The 13864-nt window shown below is 39.3% G+C and overlaps 1 protein-coding gene across 6 annotated transcripts in view; it reads left to right on the forward strand.

Annotated features, from left to right (window-relative positions):
- The window catches only part of LOC122881395 (dynein axonemal heavy chain 11), a 40191-nt gene that overhangs the window by 19246 nt on the left and 7081 nt on the right, over positions 1–13864 (forward strand). For 4 of the 6 annotated variants that reach the window (XM_044207528.1, XM_044207525.1, XM_044207523.1 and 1 more), the window contains 18 exons: positions 496–735; positions 817–978; positions 1082–1275; positions 1616–1778; positions 2230–2353; positions 2508–2650; positions 4199–4360; positions 6314–6547; positions 6708–6854; positions 6982–7095; positions 7183–7326; positions 8301–8483; positions 8611–8712; positions 8818–8952; positions 10261–10434; positions 10601–10836; positions 10964–11089; positions 13533–13737. In XM_044207528.1, coding sequence (XP_044063463.1) covers positions 496–735; positions 817–978; positions 1082–1275; positions 1616–1778; positions 2230–2353; positions 2508–2650; positions 4199–4360; positions 6314–6547; positions 6708–6854; positions 6982–7095; positions 7183–7326; positions 8301–8483; positions 8611–8712; positions 8818–8952; positions 10261–10434; positions 10601–10836; positions 10964–11089; positions 13533–13737 — 2988 coding nt within the window. The remainder of the gene's footprint in view (positions 1–495; positions 736–816; positions 979–1081; positions 1276–1615; positions 1779–2229; positions 2354–2507; positions 2651–4198; positions 4361–6313; positions 6548–6707; positions 6855–6981; positions 7096–7182; positions 7327–8300; positions 8484–8610; positions 8713–8817; positions 8953–10260; positions 10435–10600; positions 10837–10963; positions 11090–13532; positions 13738–13864) is intronic. The other 2 variants (XM_044207526.1, XM_044207524.1) reach the window with 1 other exon arrangement.

A 13864-nucleotide genomic window follows, 5' to 3' on the forward strand; every position in this document is an offset into this window, starting at 1 on the left:
AGCTCCCTTTGACAGAGGCACAATTTATCCATCCAAAATGCTGTCAAGAATCTTAAGTCATCATGTTCTTATAGTGAATTTTCATCTGCAGAAACTCATTTCACTTACTTGTTAGTAGAGGAAAGGATTAGCATGGAGAAGAAGAATTTTCAGAAATTACAATGCCACAAGGAAAACAGATCTTAAATCTCCTGTGTGGTTTGGAGCATAAATAAAACATGTTACATATTTCAACACAATATTTTATACTCAAGTGGCAGCATGGTGAGAATGTATTTTAATGATGTAACAACTACTACTCCTACAAAAAACAAGCCTGTAACGTTTAAATACATATTTCCAGATAAATTTGTTTTAATTCAAAATACTGAGAGAGATGTATTTGAAAAATTTGGGGTTAAATTGAAATCAACCCTTTACTAGCATCTTTTAATAATTAAGATTATACACTGCTATATATTTTCTGACATTTGGTTGTGCCTTTGCTCTCTCCAGAGACATTTCTCAGTGTTTGCAGTGAACTTTCCTTCATCTGAGGCTCAGATGTCAATCTTCAGTCAGATCCTGTTTGGCCACCTGAAGCAGCAGCTCTTCAATCCGCTGGTTCAGAGGAGCGCTGCAGCTGTGGTCCAAGCAGCCATAGCTCTTCATCACAAGATGGTTCACAGCTTTCTGCCCACAGCCATCAAATTTCACTACACATTTAATCTCCGAGACTTGTCTAATGTTTTTCAGGTAGTGCTGACAGCAAGCAATTTTTGCAATTGGACTTTTTAATGAAAAGTGAAATATTCATATATTATATATGTTATTCAGGGCATCCTCTTCGCTGGGCCTGAGAGTGTGAAAGAGAGTACTGACCTGGCACTGTTGTGGTTCCACGAGTCCTGCAGAGTATACTCAGACAGACTGGTAGATGTCAAGGACCTGCAGCTCTTCCGCAAGCTCCAGATGGAGACGGTGCATGAATTCTTTGAGGTGCAATACGGATTCTGATAAACAGTATAAATTGCTGTTCTTCACCTTCAGAACAACACTGACTGAAATATTTAAATGATTTATTATCCTTGTCCTCTTCCAGGGACTGGAGGACAAAAAGGTGACAAAGCAGCCCCTCCTCTATTGCCACTTTGCCCAAATGGGCGATGAAGCCTCCTATACTCCTGTTACAGACTGGTCTGCACTCAGGTCCATCCTCACAGATGCCCTGGAGAGCTACAATGAGCTCAATGCAGCCATGAATCTGGTGCTGTTTGAAGATGCCATGCAACATGTGTAAGTATAGCTGGTTCCCATATTATTAGAATAATTGTAATGATCAACTTAACTTAATAGAATATTTTCCTTTGAGAATGTTCCTGAAGTGTTTTGCACCCATGAAACTCAAGACACTAAACACACATCAACTAAAGAAAGAGCTTATAAACATAACATAAAAGTAGTAAGAAAAGGACATGAGCAATTTTATGAAATCTAAAGATGGCAGTTTAATGCAGGAAGGGAAGTTCATATAATATGAGTTATTGACATATTCACACTAAAAGTTTGTATAGATTTGTAACATTTGGTTGGATAGAGATGTTTCATGGCATAACAAAGATTCTGCTGTTACCAGCTGCCGCATCAGTCGTATCCTGGAGTCTCCAAGGGGTCATGGCTTACTGGTTGGAGTCGGGGGCAGTGGGAAGCAGAGTCTGACTCGTCTGGCTGCCTATGTATCCTCTGTGGAAGTCTTCCAAATCACTCTGAGTAAGGATTATAGCATCCAGGACCTCAAGGTAATAGGTTACAGCCAGACAGAACATCAAGCACAGTATAACTTCATAAATATGCTTGTATGAAAATGTATAACCTTTAAGTGACCTGCTTGAAGTTACAATCCTTCACTCTTCACAATTCACTTAAATCAAGGTTTCTTCAAAAACGTCCCCTTGATCAGTTTTCCTTCTAGCTGCATGGAGGATATTGATGTTATTCAGCTTTGTTCCCCACTGACGCAGGAAATGCTTGTCAGATACTATTTAAAGCTGCTGGGAAATGTTTCAATATCTCATTGATGAAGCAAGTTTGTCGATTTAATCATTTAATAGCCTCTTAAAAAATCGAGCCGTTATCATGGGACTTGAGCTATCCCATTGATTATTGTTGGACAATTCAAAATTCTCTAGTGGACTCAGTGTGAACATGATGTAGTAGGTGTCCTTTCATGGCCTGTGTGGTTTTATTTAGATGGATCTGGCAGGCTTGTTCCTAAAGACTGGAGTGAAGAACCAGCGCGTGGCTCTGCTCCTGACTGACGCACAGATACCTGATGAGCAGTTTCTGGTCATTGTTAATGACTTACTGGCATCAGGTCAGACCCAAACTCCATAATAATCATACTTTGTTTGTCTGTTGTCATCATAGTTGTAGAATTTTCTTTGTGAATATATATCATCAATTATGAAACTCATTCGATCTTTGAAAAAATTCTGAAATTATAACGTTATGACTGCCTTTCCCTCCAGGAGAAATTCCTGAGCTCTTCAGTGAGGAAGAGATTGAAGGAATTGTTTCGGGTGTGAGAGCTGAGGTCCGAGCCCTTGGACTGGTGGATAGCAGGGAGAACTGCTGGAGATTCTTTACTGACCGAGTTCGACTACAGCTCACGGTCTAGACTTTCAAATTTTCCTTCTAAAGACATCATTATTTACCAGCACATCTAGCCTTATCAGTCTGAATAATGAAAGTTACTGATATATAATTGCTCTTTCACTTAAGCAGATTTTGTCTTGATAATGTGTTGTTGATGTCATGTTGAGCTGCTTTCTGTCAACATCTTATTGTTTCTTCTTAAGATATTATCACTTTTAGGATAAAACAAGACGGTGTTGTCCCTCATTCGTCCAGGAGTGTTCTATCGTAGAAAAGGTTTCAGTCGTAGTCATCTGGACACTGTTTTCAGAATCAAGACGTTTCGGCTCCCATCCAGAAGTCATTCTCAATTGTGAATAGAAATTTAAGCTACTCTGTGTTACATAAGCCCTGCCCTCAGGAAGGAATCTACCTGAGTATCTGTTAATAGCTAGTTTCACCTGAAACTGACTTAATTGTTTCCAAGATGGCTCAGTAATCAGTAATCAGGCCTATTGTTTTCTGACTGCACCTACCTCATCACTGTTAAGTACCTGATTAGCATGTGATTGGCGTGACCAAGGTGTTAATACACTGTGATAGACTTTGGGCAGATTGAATCTCAGACCGCCATTTCTGTTCAAAGAGGGGTTCTCTTTTTTCACAAAAATGGCTTCCTTTAGGATAAAACCTTGTAACTACAAAGTGCCTCAGTTTTACAGACTAAAAGCAATAGTTCTTTTCAGTTTAACCATTATAATAATGACTCTGGACAAAATGGGCTTTTGAAGGGTTTCTGAGACCAAGGGCGGTAAAATGCAGTCAATTTTCACATCAGCAGCAACATGTTACTCATATAGCCTGTAGAAAAACCTGTTTTTCTGAGAAAAAAAGTATACAAAATATATATAAATATGTATTTTTTATTTTTTACTTTTTTGGAGCAACATCTAGCTGCCCTTACTACTTATGGCATTTCAGCTGTAGCCTCAGCTATTCTGTTGGCTGCTTGGTTTTATACTAGCCTACCAGCAAGAAGTGGAGGAGACATAAAATGAAAACACAAATCAGATAATTGTTGCACTAGATGATTTTTGATAGCACTTGAATGTGCCTTCACAGCTGACGTTCACAACAAGAAATTAAGTCTTACACATACTCTAGCATGTTTGAGCTACAAAATTAAAAGCACAGCTGCTGTGTAGTGTTAGTAAATATGTTTGACAAGCTGAATTAACAGAGCCAGACAAACTGAGGGATTAAAAGGAAGGAAATTCTTGTCCCAGTACACATGTATGCCATCCAGCTAATCTTTGCGCCAGGGCCTCTGGTAGCGTCACCGTCTGCTCAAGCCAACTGGGAATGTGGCTGCCTGTCCACATGCCAAGTTGATGAAAGTGGGGGCACAGAAGGCTGCCAGTTATGGGTTTCCCTTTTGGATGCATCTAATATCTATGACCTGTGTTGATTTTCCTATGTGCACTTGGCTGTATATCATGCTCAAGTATGGGGATGCACGTTTGTACAGACCTGTTTGTGTATGTGTGCTTGGGTGACCCTTGTTTCCCTGCTTCCTTCTTTGTAGGTGGTACTGTGTTTGTCTCCCGTGGGCAGTGCCCTTCGTCTTAGGGCCCGTCGATTCCCTGCTCTTGTCCAATGCACCACCATTGACTGGTTCCATCCTTGGACCTCAGAAGCTCTGCAGTCGGTCAGCTACAGGTTCATCCAAGAAATAGAAGGCATTGAGGTCAGGCCTTTGAACCCAAGTAGTTTATCTCACCATCTCTCTCATCCTAATAGTCAAATTCTGAATGAAAGGATCTTTTGTGGCTCCCTGCTTTCAACCGCACATGTGAACTATGTAATATCATTACAAATAACAGTATTAGCTGTCATAGATGCATCTATGGGTTTGACATACAGTACAGTATCTTCCCTAGGTTTGCCATGTACCCTTTTAATCCAGACGGAGTTAGACTTTAATGAACACCTACTAATTACTACAGTGCAGCTGGATTAACTTCTCCATAGATCCCTCATCATTAGTTATCTGCTGAAGTACTGACAAATAGCTGAACACATGCCTGGAGACTTACAGTGAGTGCAGGCACATCATTGTTTTCCATCATAGCAGTGGAACGATCACAACCCAGAATCATTTATGTTAATGAGAGAAGAGTGATTAAGCACATAACGACCCTCTAAGGAGGCACAGCTGTCACAACCAGGAAGTGTCATCACATATGTGAAAATGTGCCAGACTATTACTTTCCACTGTTTGTGTGTGTGTACATCTGTTCATGTGTGGATGTTCATGTGCAGCAAAAAATTGTGTCGTAATAATAGCTGTTGTACTTACGAAGCTCTGATATTATTAGAGCATTAATACTTAAGTAAAAGTAGATGAGGCAACTTCAGCACTAATATTATTAGAGGTAGGAGGTGGAGTTGAGTAATGGTTGTAGCAGCAGCTGTAGTAGACCAGAATTCTAGCATGGGTGGTAGTAGTAAGAGCTGCAATGATTACTTGATTAATTGATTAGTCGATCAAAAGAAAATTAATCGGCAACTGTTTTAATAATCAAGTACTCTTTTAGTCATCTTTTAAGCAAAAATGCCAAACATTTCCTGGTTCCAGCTTCTCAGATGTGAGCATTTGATCCTTTTTTTGGACTGTTGGTCGGGCACAACAAGATATATTAAACACTACCTTCGGCTGTGGGAAATTATAACAGCCATTTTTCACAATTTTCTGACATTTTATAGGCAAAGCAAGCTATTGAGAAAATAATCGGCAGATGAATCGATAATGAAAATAATCATTAGTTGCAGCCGTAGTAGCAGTAAAGTTATAGTAATAGAAAGGTACTCAGAGGAGGATGTGTGGAATAAATAATACAATTTTTGTGGATGTAGAAAGGACTTTGTGTTAGTTTAAGTTAACGTGCATAAATGACAAAATATTTTGAAAAGTTGAAACAAAACAATATGTGAGATATTACGTTAATGATCATTAATGATTGTTTATCTTTTTAAAGAGGCAGGGAAACAAGAAATGAAATGATCATTTATTTAAAGTTAGAAATGCACAACCCACTAATAGTTGTTACACAAGGCCAATCAATAAGAACTTCTTTCGCATTTCAACTGAACATAGCATGCTTTGTCAAAAAGCATTATGTCAGATCTTAATTAATAATGATTTTTTTCCTACTGGCTCCATGATCATTAACAATGGCTTTTTGTGAGTTATGGTTAGGTTTGATCCTTGTATTCTCTGCTCATTTGTTTCTGCTTTAATTGATCGCTAACTGTATGATTAATAGAGGCTCATTGTCATTGAGCACCATATGATGAATACCTAGTTTGAATGTAGTACAACAGCCACTGTAGACAATATTTAGAAAGTTGAAGGACATCAGACATAATGCAAACAGTGTGCATGTTTTACAGGCTGCACGTCAGTGGTCTAAACGCATTATTTTCGCAGAGGTTTCAAAGCCTAATCATTCCTGCTAGCCGCACCTAAATTTCAGATTGAGTAAGTCAGGGCCAGCCAAGTGAGATGGCAAAACTTGTAGATGAATTCAAAATTTATGAAGATAATATTTCAGTCCCCATCAGGTTGTGGATGTTAAGCTCTACTCAATCCAGCTCACCCTGTTCTCCCCTCTCCCCCCTTGTCTGCTTATTTTTACAGCCTGCCGTCCAGGAATCCATCAGTCTTTTCATGGCCTACGTTCACACCAGTGTCAACCAGGCAAGTGAAAAATACCAGCGCAATGAGAAGAGGTACAATTACACCACCCCCAAGAGCTTTCTCCAGCAAATCACCCTGTACAGGAACCTTCTGGAAAAGAGTCGGGCTCAGCTCCACCACAAGATGAACCGGCTTGACGGTGGCCTTCAAAAACTCCAAACCACTGCCACTCAGGTAAACATCTCTTTATATACTGTAGGGAGCTAATATTAGGGTTTAACGTATAAGGTAAAGGTAAGAAAATTAGGAATAGTATTAGTCTTTGATTTAAGTTTTTCGTGACATTAAGCATATTACACATTGCAGTATGTGTAACTATTTTTTCTCTGTTTAGGTTGAGGATCTGAAAGCTAAATTGGCATCCCAAGAATCTGAGCTGACCTTTAAAAAACAGAATATTGAGGCTCTAATTACAAAGATTGGACTGCAGACTGAGAGGGTTAGCTGCAAGAGAGAGGCTGCGGATGTCGAGGCACAAAAGGTGAGATATCCTATCACATATTGGTTTTCATGCCACTTTTTGGCATTGCACTCTTCGTACCATACCATATCACACTATTCATTACATACACTTTTTGTAATTTAGTTCATTATGGTGGTTTGTACAGGTTGCTGTGATCCAGGCAGAAGTCTCAATCAAACAGAAGGACTGTGAAAATGATCTAGCCAAGGCAGAGCCGTCACTGACAGCTGCAACAGCAGCACTGCACACCCTCAACAAAGTGCTTCATTTTATTAACCTGGACAAAATTAGATCAAATCTTCAGTCGTTTTAAAGATCATATGTAATTTATATAATTGCTTTTTAGGTGAATCTTACTGAGCTGAAGGCCTTTCCAAACCCTCCAGCTGCAGTGATCAATGTAGCAGCAGCTGTCATGGTTCTGCTAGCTCCCCGTGGTCGAGTGCCTAAGGATCGGAGCTGGAAGGCGGCGCGGGCCTTCATGGGCAAGGTTAAGCTGTCATCATGTCAATCAAATCTGCCTGATTAATGCCAATCTAATTTGTGTGTGGGCCTTGACCCTGGCCCTGCCCAGCATCTCTCCAATGCTCACATTACAGCTGGATGGCTCTATGAATATGCTCACTCAGGAGGGAAGCAAGTGTGACGATCCGTCTCTCAACCTCTAGCTGTTATTAATGCAAGTGTGGCGATAAAAGGATGTATTTGGTTTCTAAAAAGCCAGTAAAATTTAGCATGGGGATCCCAAAAGCATGTTTTTAGGATTTTAAATGTAGTAGGTTTTTGAATGTATTGATTGGTTGATCAGATTTATTTGATAAGTTAAAAATTAATATGCATCGGATACATGCCTCTTATAAATTATTTTAAGAAAAAAAAACATCAAGGAGGCCTAAAGGCCAAAAAGCTTATTTTCACTGTGGTCCTTAACAGTGTGGCTGTAGTTGGGCAACAGGTGAAAAAAAAGAAAGGTCAGTGCCATTCAATGGGGGAAAATGACAATGATACAGATTATTTTGAAAACTCAAAAACCCCTTTCCCATTCAGGATGATACATTTTATATTTTACATGCATACCTAAATGCATTCAGGTAGTCAGTGTTAGACCACTATGCTTTCTTAGAATGACTATATAGAGTCTGTGAGAGATCAGATCTTATTAAACTTTAAGTATTGGCCCATACCAATTCCATTCATACATTTCACACAACAACAGACATTATATAATATGTGTGAAGTTTAATGGAGAAAGGAATTATAATCCTTGTTGTGTGGGACTGTCTCTTTGTAAACATAGCATAAAGTTGTGTGAAGCTGTTTTGATTTGTGACATGTTCTGTATGTGTCTCATTTTCAGGTTTTAAGGAAATTCTTTGTAACAGCATCTGATTTTTGACTGGTATCAGCCCCAAATTCCAGTGCAGGTATTAATGTATCCCCTGTTTTTGTCTTTATGTCTGTCAGGTGGATGAGTTCCTGCAGGCCCTGCTATCATACGACAAGGAGCACATCCCTGAGTCCTGTTTGACTGTGGTGAAACAGGAGTATCTGAGAAACCCAGAGTTCCACCCAGATCTAGTTCGGACCAAATCTACAGCTGCAGCTGGTCTCTGTGCCTGGACTATTAACATTGTCAGATACTATGAGGTCAGGCAATGCCTTCAGATAAGTTGTAATTAAAATAAATGTCACTACTTTTTCTTGTATTTTCTGTAACATGGTTTGTTCTGAATTGCTGAGCTTTTTTTCATAAAGTGTGCCTCCTATTTTGCAGATTTATTGTGAGGTCATTCCGAAGAGGCATGCATTATCACAAGCTAATGCAGAACTAGAAACAGCAACAGCCAAACTGTTAACAGTTAAAAAAAAATTGGTGGTGAGTGCAATGTTATTATTATACTTAATTTAGCCACTTAGTCTAAAAGCTAGATTTTCTTAACAGTGTGTAATTTCCATGACTTCCTTTGGTTTATTTCTTTAGGATCTTGATGCCAGCCTCCAGAGCCTAACAGCTCAGTTTGAAAAGGCTACAGCTGAGAAAATCAGTTGTCAGGAGGAGGTGATGCGCACCAACCAGACCATAGATCTGGCCAACCGACTAGTCAAGGGCTTAGAGGTAAACAAGGAGAGATAGAGGAGTTTGGTGGTGTCATTGGGGCTGACCTGGCATAAAGTAAACTGTCAATTTGCCGGAGGCATGCATGGAGAGGCGCTAGTAATCGAATTGCATCAGTAATCTGGACTAGAAGTTGTTATGTCCTGGCAAGATAACCTGACAGTTGTGTGAGTAGATCAGGCAGAGGGAGATTTTACAGCCTGGCCCAGCAGCATACTGGGGACTTGTGAGACAGGTAGAGAGGGCTGGACCACAGAAAACGCATGGTTGAACTGGGCAACTGGCTGGCTGGCCGGTTTCCAAATGAAGAAAGGAAGAGAGATGGCAAGAAAGCTATACTAACACTGCATGTGTGTGTGTGTGTGTGTGTGTGTGTGTGTGTGTGTGCACATTTCTATGCAGTAATAAGCCAATATTAATTCATTCTCAATAATTTTTTAACAAATTGAAAAAGTATCAAGGGGAAGTTATGGAATATGAATATATGGTATATATAAATGTTGAATGTTGCATATTTGTATTATTTGTTGAATATTATATTCAACTCCTTTGCGTTCCTGTGCATGCCTTTTTCAGGCTACAATATCTATTATCTTTATGGATGCTAATATGAAATAAAAGATGGCCATTTCAGTGGCTATTTTGTAAGTTCGACTTTCTTATTTCAGAAAATAAATGTGGTTTGCATGGAACAGCTTGGCTTTTAAGCATATCAAGATAAATGTTTTGTCTTTATGGCATTGACCTGGAAGCAATAGTGTTCAGACTAATAAATCAGGCCGTCTATATTTAATCATTAACTTACCTCAAAGCCTCAACAGCTGTTGGAAATTAACAATGTCTCACCCCAGACTGAGTGATATTACAGGCAATCCATAATACATTAGAGTAAAATTATAGTGATTTTTAACTGTCTGAGAATTTATTATGTGACATATTCTAGATCCACAGTCCCTTGTAAGAAAATGCCATGCATGATTTATTGTTGTAGTGCTGTCACAGTCATAGTATTGAAGGTTTAAATTAATGCTAAATTGATGCTGAGTGAATCTAGAGGCAAACATCCAAAGCTATTTTAAGGGAATTGCAGTTGTATGCTTTGCTGCTTACATCTTCTTAGTTTGTACAATAAATGTGGGAATTTGGCCAGCATGTACTGTACATTTCCCTGCAATGTAGATTTTTCATTAGTTATTTGGTTTAAACGGTCTTCAGATGGGCTAGAAGCATTCTCTTTGTAAATTAGTTTTTTTCTGTCTCTTGTGTATAAATATAATAATGTTTAAGCCCGGTCTTTGTGTCTTTTAGTCAGAAAAGGAGCGCTGGTCCCAGGCAATTGTTCGGTATGAAAAGCAACAGAAAACCCTGTGTGGTGATGTCCTCATCACTTCAGCATTTGTCTCCTACATGGGTTACTTTACCAGACAGTATCGTGTGGAGCTCCTTAACAATGTATGGATCCCTTTCCTTCAGTCTCAGAAGGTAAGGCCAGTTTTGCAACAGACTTTGTATTGTTTAGACTGCAGTTATTTAGAGAGTAAAATTGTTCTCTCTACAAACATCCACAGCAGAGTCTGTGAACTGGAGCGCATCGTACTGCTACCAGTGCTCCAACTAGAGTGACATCATTCCTCTGTTTCTGTTCCAGGTCTCTGTACCCCTGACAGACGGCCTGGATCCAATCCTCATGCTTACAGATGATGCCACTGTGGCTGCCTGGCATAACCAGGGCCTGCCAAATGATAGGATGTCCACTGAGAATGCTGCCATCCTGACCACCAGTGAGCGTTGGCCACTCATCATTGACCCACAGCAGCAGGGCATCAAGTGGATCCGAAACCGGCTAGGTTCAGAGCTGAGGGTGGTGCAGCTGGGACAGAAAGGGTGAGAGGGCCTAGCTATCATCTGTTTGCAATCACAGTGTCCTGTTTTAATATGTCAGGGAGTGCTATGGTAATATACCATAAAAATGTGCATGTCAAAATACATTTGTTATGTTTTTTTTATTCAGCAGGTATCTAAATGTAATTGAACAAGCCCTTGCCTGTGGTGAAACAGTTCTGATAGAAAATCTTCCAGAAAAGGTAGATCCAGTCTTGGAGCCTCTACTGGGCAGAAACACTATCAAAAGAGGAAGGTTGGTACTGAAACAGCATTATTACAATCATTGTTGTACATAGAAAGATCAAGGATATGAAGCACCAAACCAGCTCACCAATACTGAATTCTTTGTTTTGTAGAAGCTATTTAGCATGAGGCTGTTGCACACCAAATACATTTTAAATCAATGCATAGTTTTTGTATCCCCATTGAAACACTAGTCGATATGCCCACAACCCGTCCCAATGTGTCTGTGTTGTTAGACAATAGGAGCAGATTTGCCAGATGGTTGAATCTCACTGAGCATTGAAACACCAGTAAGACATGACTGAATGCATTATTATTGCCCACTCTTTAGATTATAAATGAATTTGCGGTGCGTGTTCTGAATCCCTGAGGCCAACATATTGATTGGCCCCTCAAGATGGGTGATAGATGTATATTTGTGTGTTCATATTCTTTAGGTGTGATGAATATTGAACAGCTGAGCCTCAGTGTAAAAGCTGAATTGAGGGCAGTCATGGTTATGTATAAGAACTCCTGTTAGCCACAAAAAGATGGCATGTAACACACTAAATTCAGTGATCCTCCATCATTGTGGCAAAATCAATTCAGCTTCAATAATTTCATAACACTAATGGGTGATTTGCTGGTATTTGTCTGCAGTCATTTATTTGGAAATCAGCTTTTTTTGCATCTGGATTATCTTAAATCATAACGTGATGTTAATTGTATTTTGTGTCACTAATGCTACTTGAATTAAAATCTTTTTTTCTCTATTATTGAATTAAGCATGCAATCCAAACTGGCACTTGTTTGAAACAAAACATGACTACTGCTGCCCACTGTAATCCACTTCACAAATAAAACAGTGCCACCAAAATAGCTGCTCTGTAATTACCTTTGCTCAGTTACCAATTACCCTCAATAGGCAAAATCCAGCAAATTTCCTTAACGGGACAACCAACAGCAGAATAAATAGAAAATACCACATATTGACATTCTGCTTTGACTTCCCCCCTCAAAAATGTTTACGTCTTTCTTGCTCTGATCTATGTATGACCATGAATATTGAACATCTCGGTGCACGTTCATTGAACTTCTTCCAAAGTCCTGTCTGTCCAGACGTAACAATTCATCATAGTAAATCTGATTATAAGTTTATCCCATGTAGATGACCCACACACTTGTTTCTGTCGATGATTAATACAACCTGCTGGGGCAGCCATGATGGATCTGGTAGGGATCCACAGCTGAAGTTCATTAATAACTGGAATGTTGTAGAGTGTGAAGTAATGAATACTAATTATTCCTTTCATGGCTGACGGAAGACTACAAGCCAATCCATCAGCAAGGACTTTAATTTGGTGGAGTAATGGTTCTATCAATAGTACATTAATTCTGGCTTGTGAAGATATAGAGTTGAACCAGACCCAGGCCATGAGGAACCTGTGCTGTAAAATTGGGGCCTTGCCTGACATCCAAGAGGTAATTAGAGAAAAATGAAAAGCCACCAGGTTCGTCAAGGCAGTGCTAATTTAATTGAAATGCAGGAACAGATAAATATTGGCTGCTGTGGTGATAATCTTTCATATTTTTTCAAGATTATTTGTCTACAGTGTAAGTGACATTTGGCGCTGGAGTGAAGATCTTTCCCCTGTTGAAGTTGCAATGCATGAAAGTGAGAGATCGATGGGCTCAGATGCATAACAGCAAAAATAGCTTTCAGTATACAGAGGGTTTGCACTGCCACAGTTCAAATGTTCTGTAGGATCATCATCATAGTCATCATTGTTATCATTACGATTCTTTTTTTTTTTGTCTAAATGATTTTGATCAAATCGTATCACCTGCACTCATATTGTAATCATCTAGTCGGCATCTAATCATCATTAATGTTTCACTTTCTCACTCTGAAAGTTAATGTAATAGCTTGATGGGAAGACAAAACCAACTAGAACAGGTTTAACTCTGCTGCCGTTTTTGTAATTAGATTCTTTGTCTTTGGCAGGCAGGATAAAAAAGTGGTGTTTGACTTGTAAACAATAACTCTAAACATACTCTTGACCTTGGAAATTGGAAATTGTAATCCAAACTCAAATTCCACTGACTAGATTTTTCTGAAGCTTTTAACCAATTAGTTTGCTCAGTTGTCATGGAGATGGATCTGTAAACATTCAGTAGCTGTTAAGATTTCAACCATAGTACTTCTAGGACTTCTTGCCCATGCTGGCTTAACAGTTAAGTATGAATTAATTTCAAAAAAGCTAGTAAGTGGACCTTGAGTTTGAATTGTTTACAGCAGCAACAAAGCTGAGTGTATACTTCCTGTACTGTGACAGCTTCATAACAAACTTTACTACTTTTTGTTCATTACATTTATCATCAGTGATGTTTCCTTAAGGAATATAACAACATAGCAGTTAAGTAGTTATTTGCCTTAAGCTAATTTTTTTAAATGGCACTCTCCTGTTATCCAGGTACATTCGAATTGGAGGCAAGGAGTGTGAATACAACAGTAACTTTCAACTCATTATCCACACCAAGTTGGACAATCCACATTTTCCTCCCGAGCTCCAGGCCCAGACCACCCTCATCAACTTCACAGTGACTCCGGTAGGCCTGGAGGAACAGCTGCTGGGACAGGTAGTGTCCCGGGAAAGGCCCGACCTGGAGGCCCTAAAGGTGAATACTTTTATGAAAGATGTACACTGTTAAACCTGCAGGAAAGCATTTTTATTAGTGATTTTACATGTAAGACATCAGCCAATAATACCAAAAAAAAAGTCTGAATTGTTCTGTGTACGTTTCC

Source organism: Siniperca chuatsi, linkage group LG9, assembly GCF_020085105.1.
Source record: "Siniperca chuatsi isolate FFG_IHB_CAS linkage group LG9, ASM2008510v1, whole genome shotgun sequence".
Classification (NCBI taxonomy): domain Eukaryota; kingdom Metazoa; phylum Chordata; class Actinopteri; order Centrarchiformes; family Sinipercidae; genus Siniperca; species Siniperca chuatsi.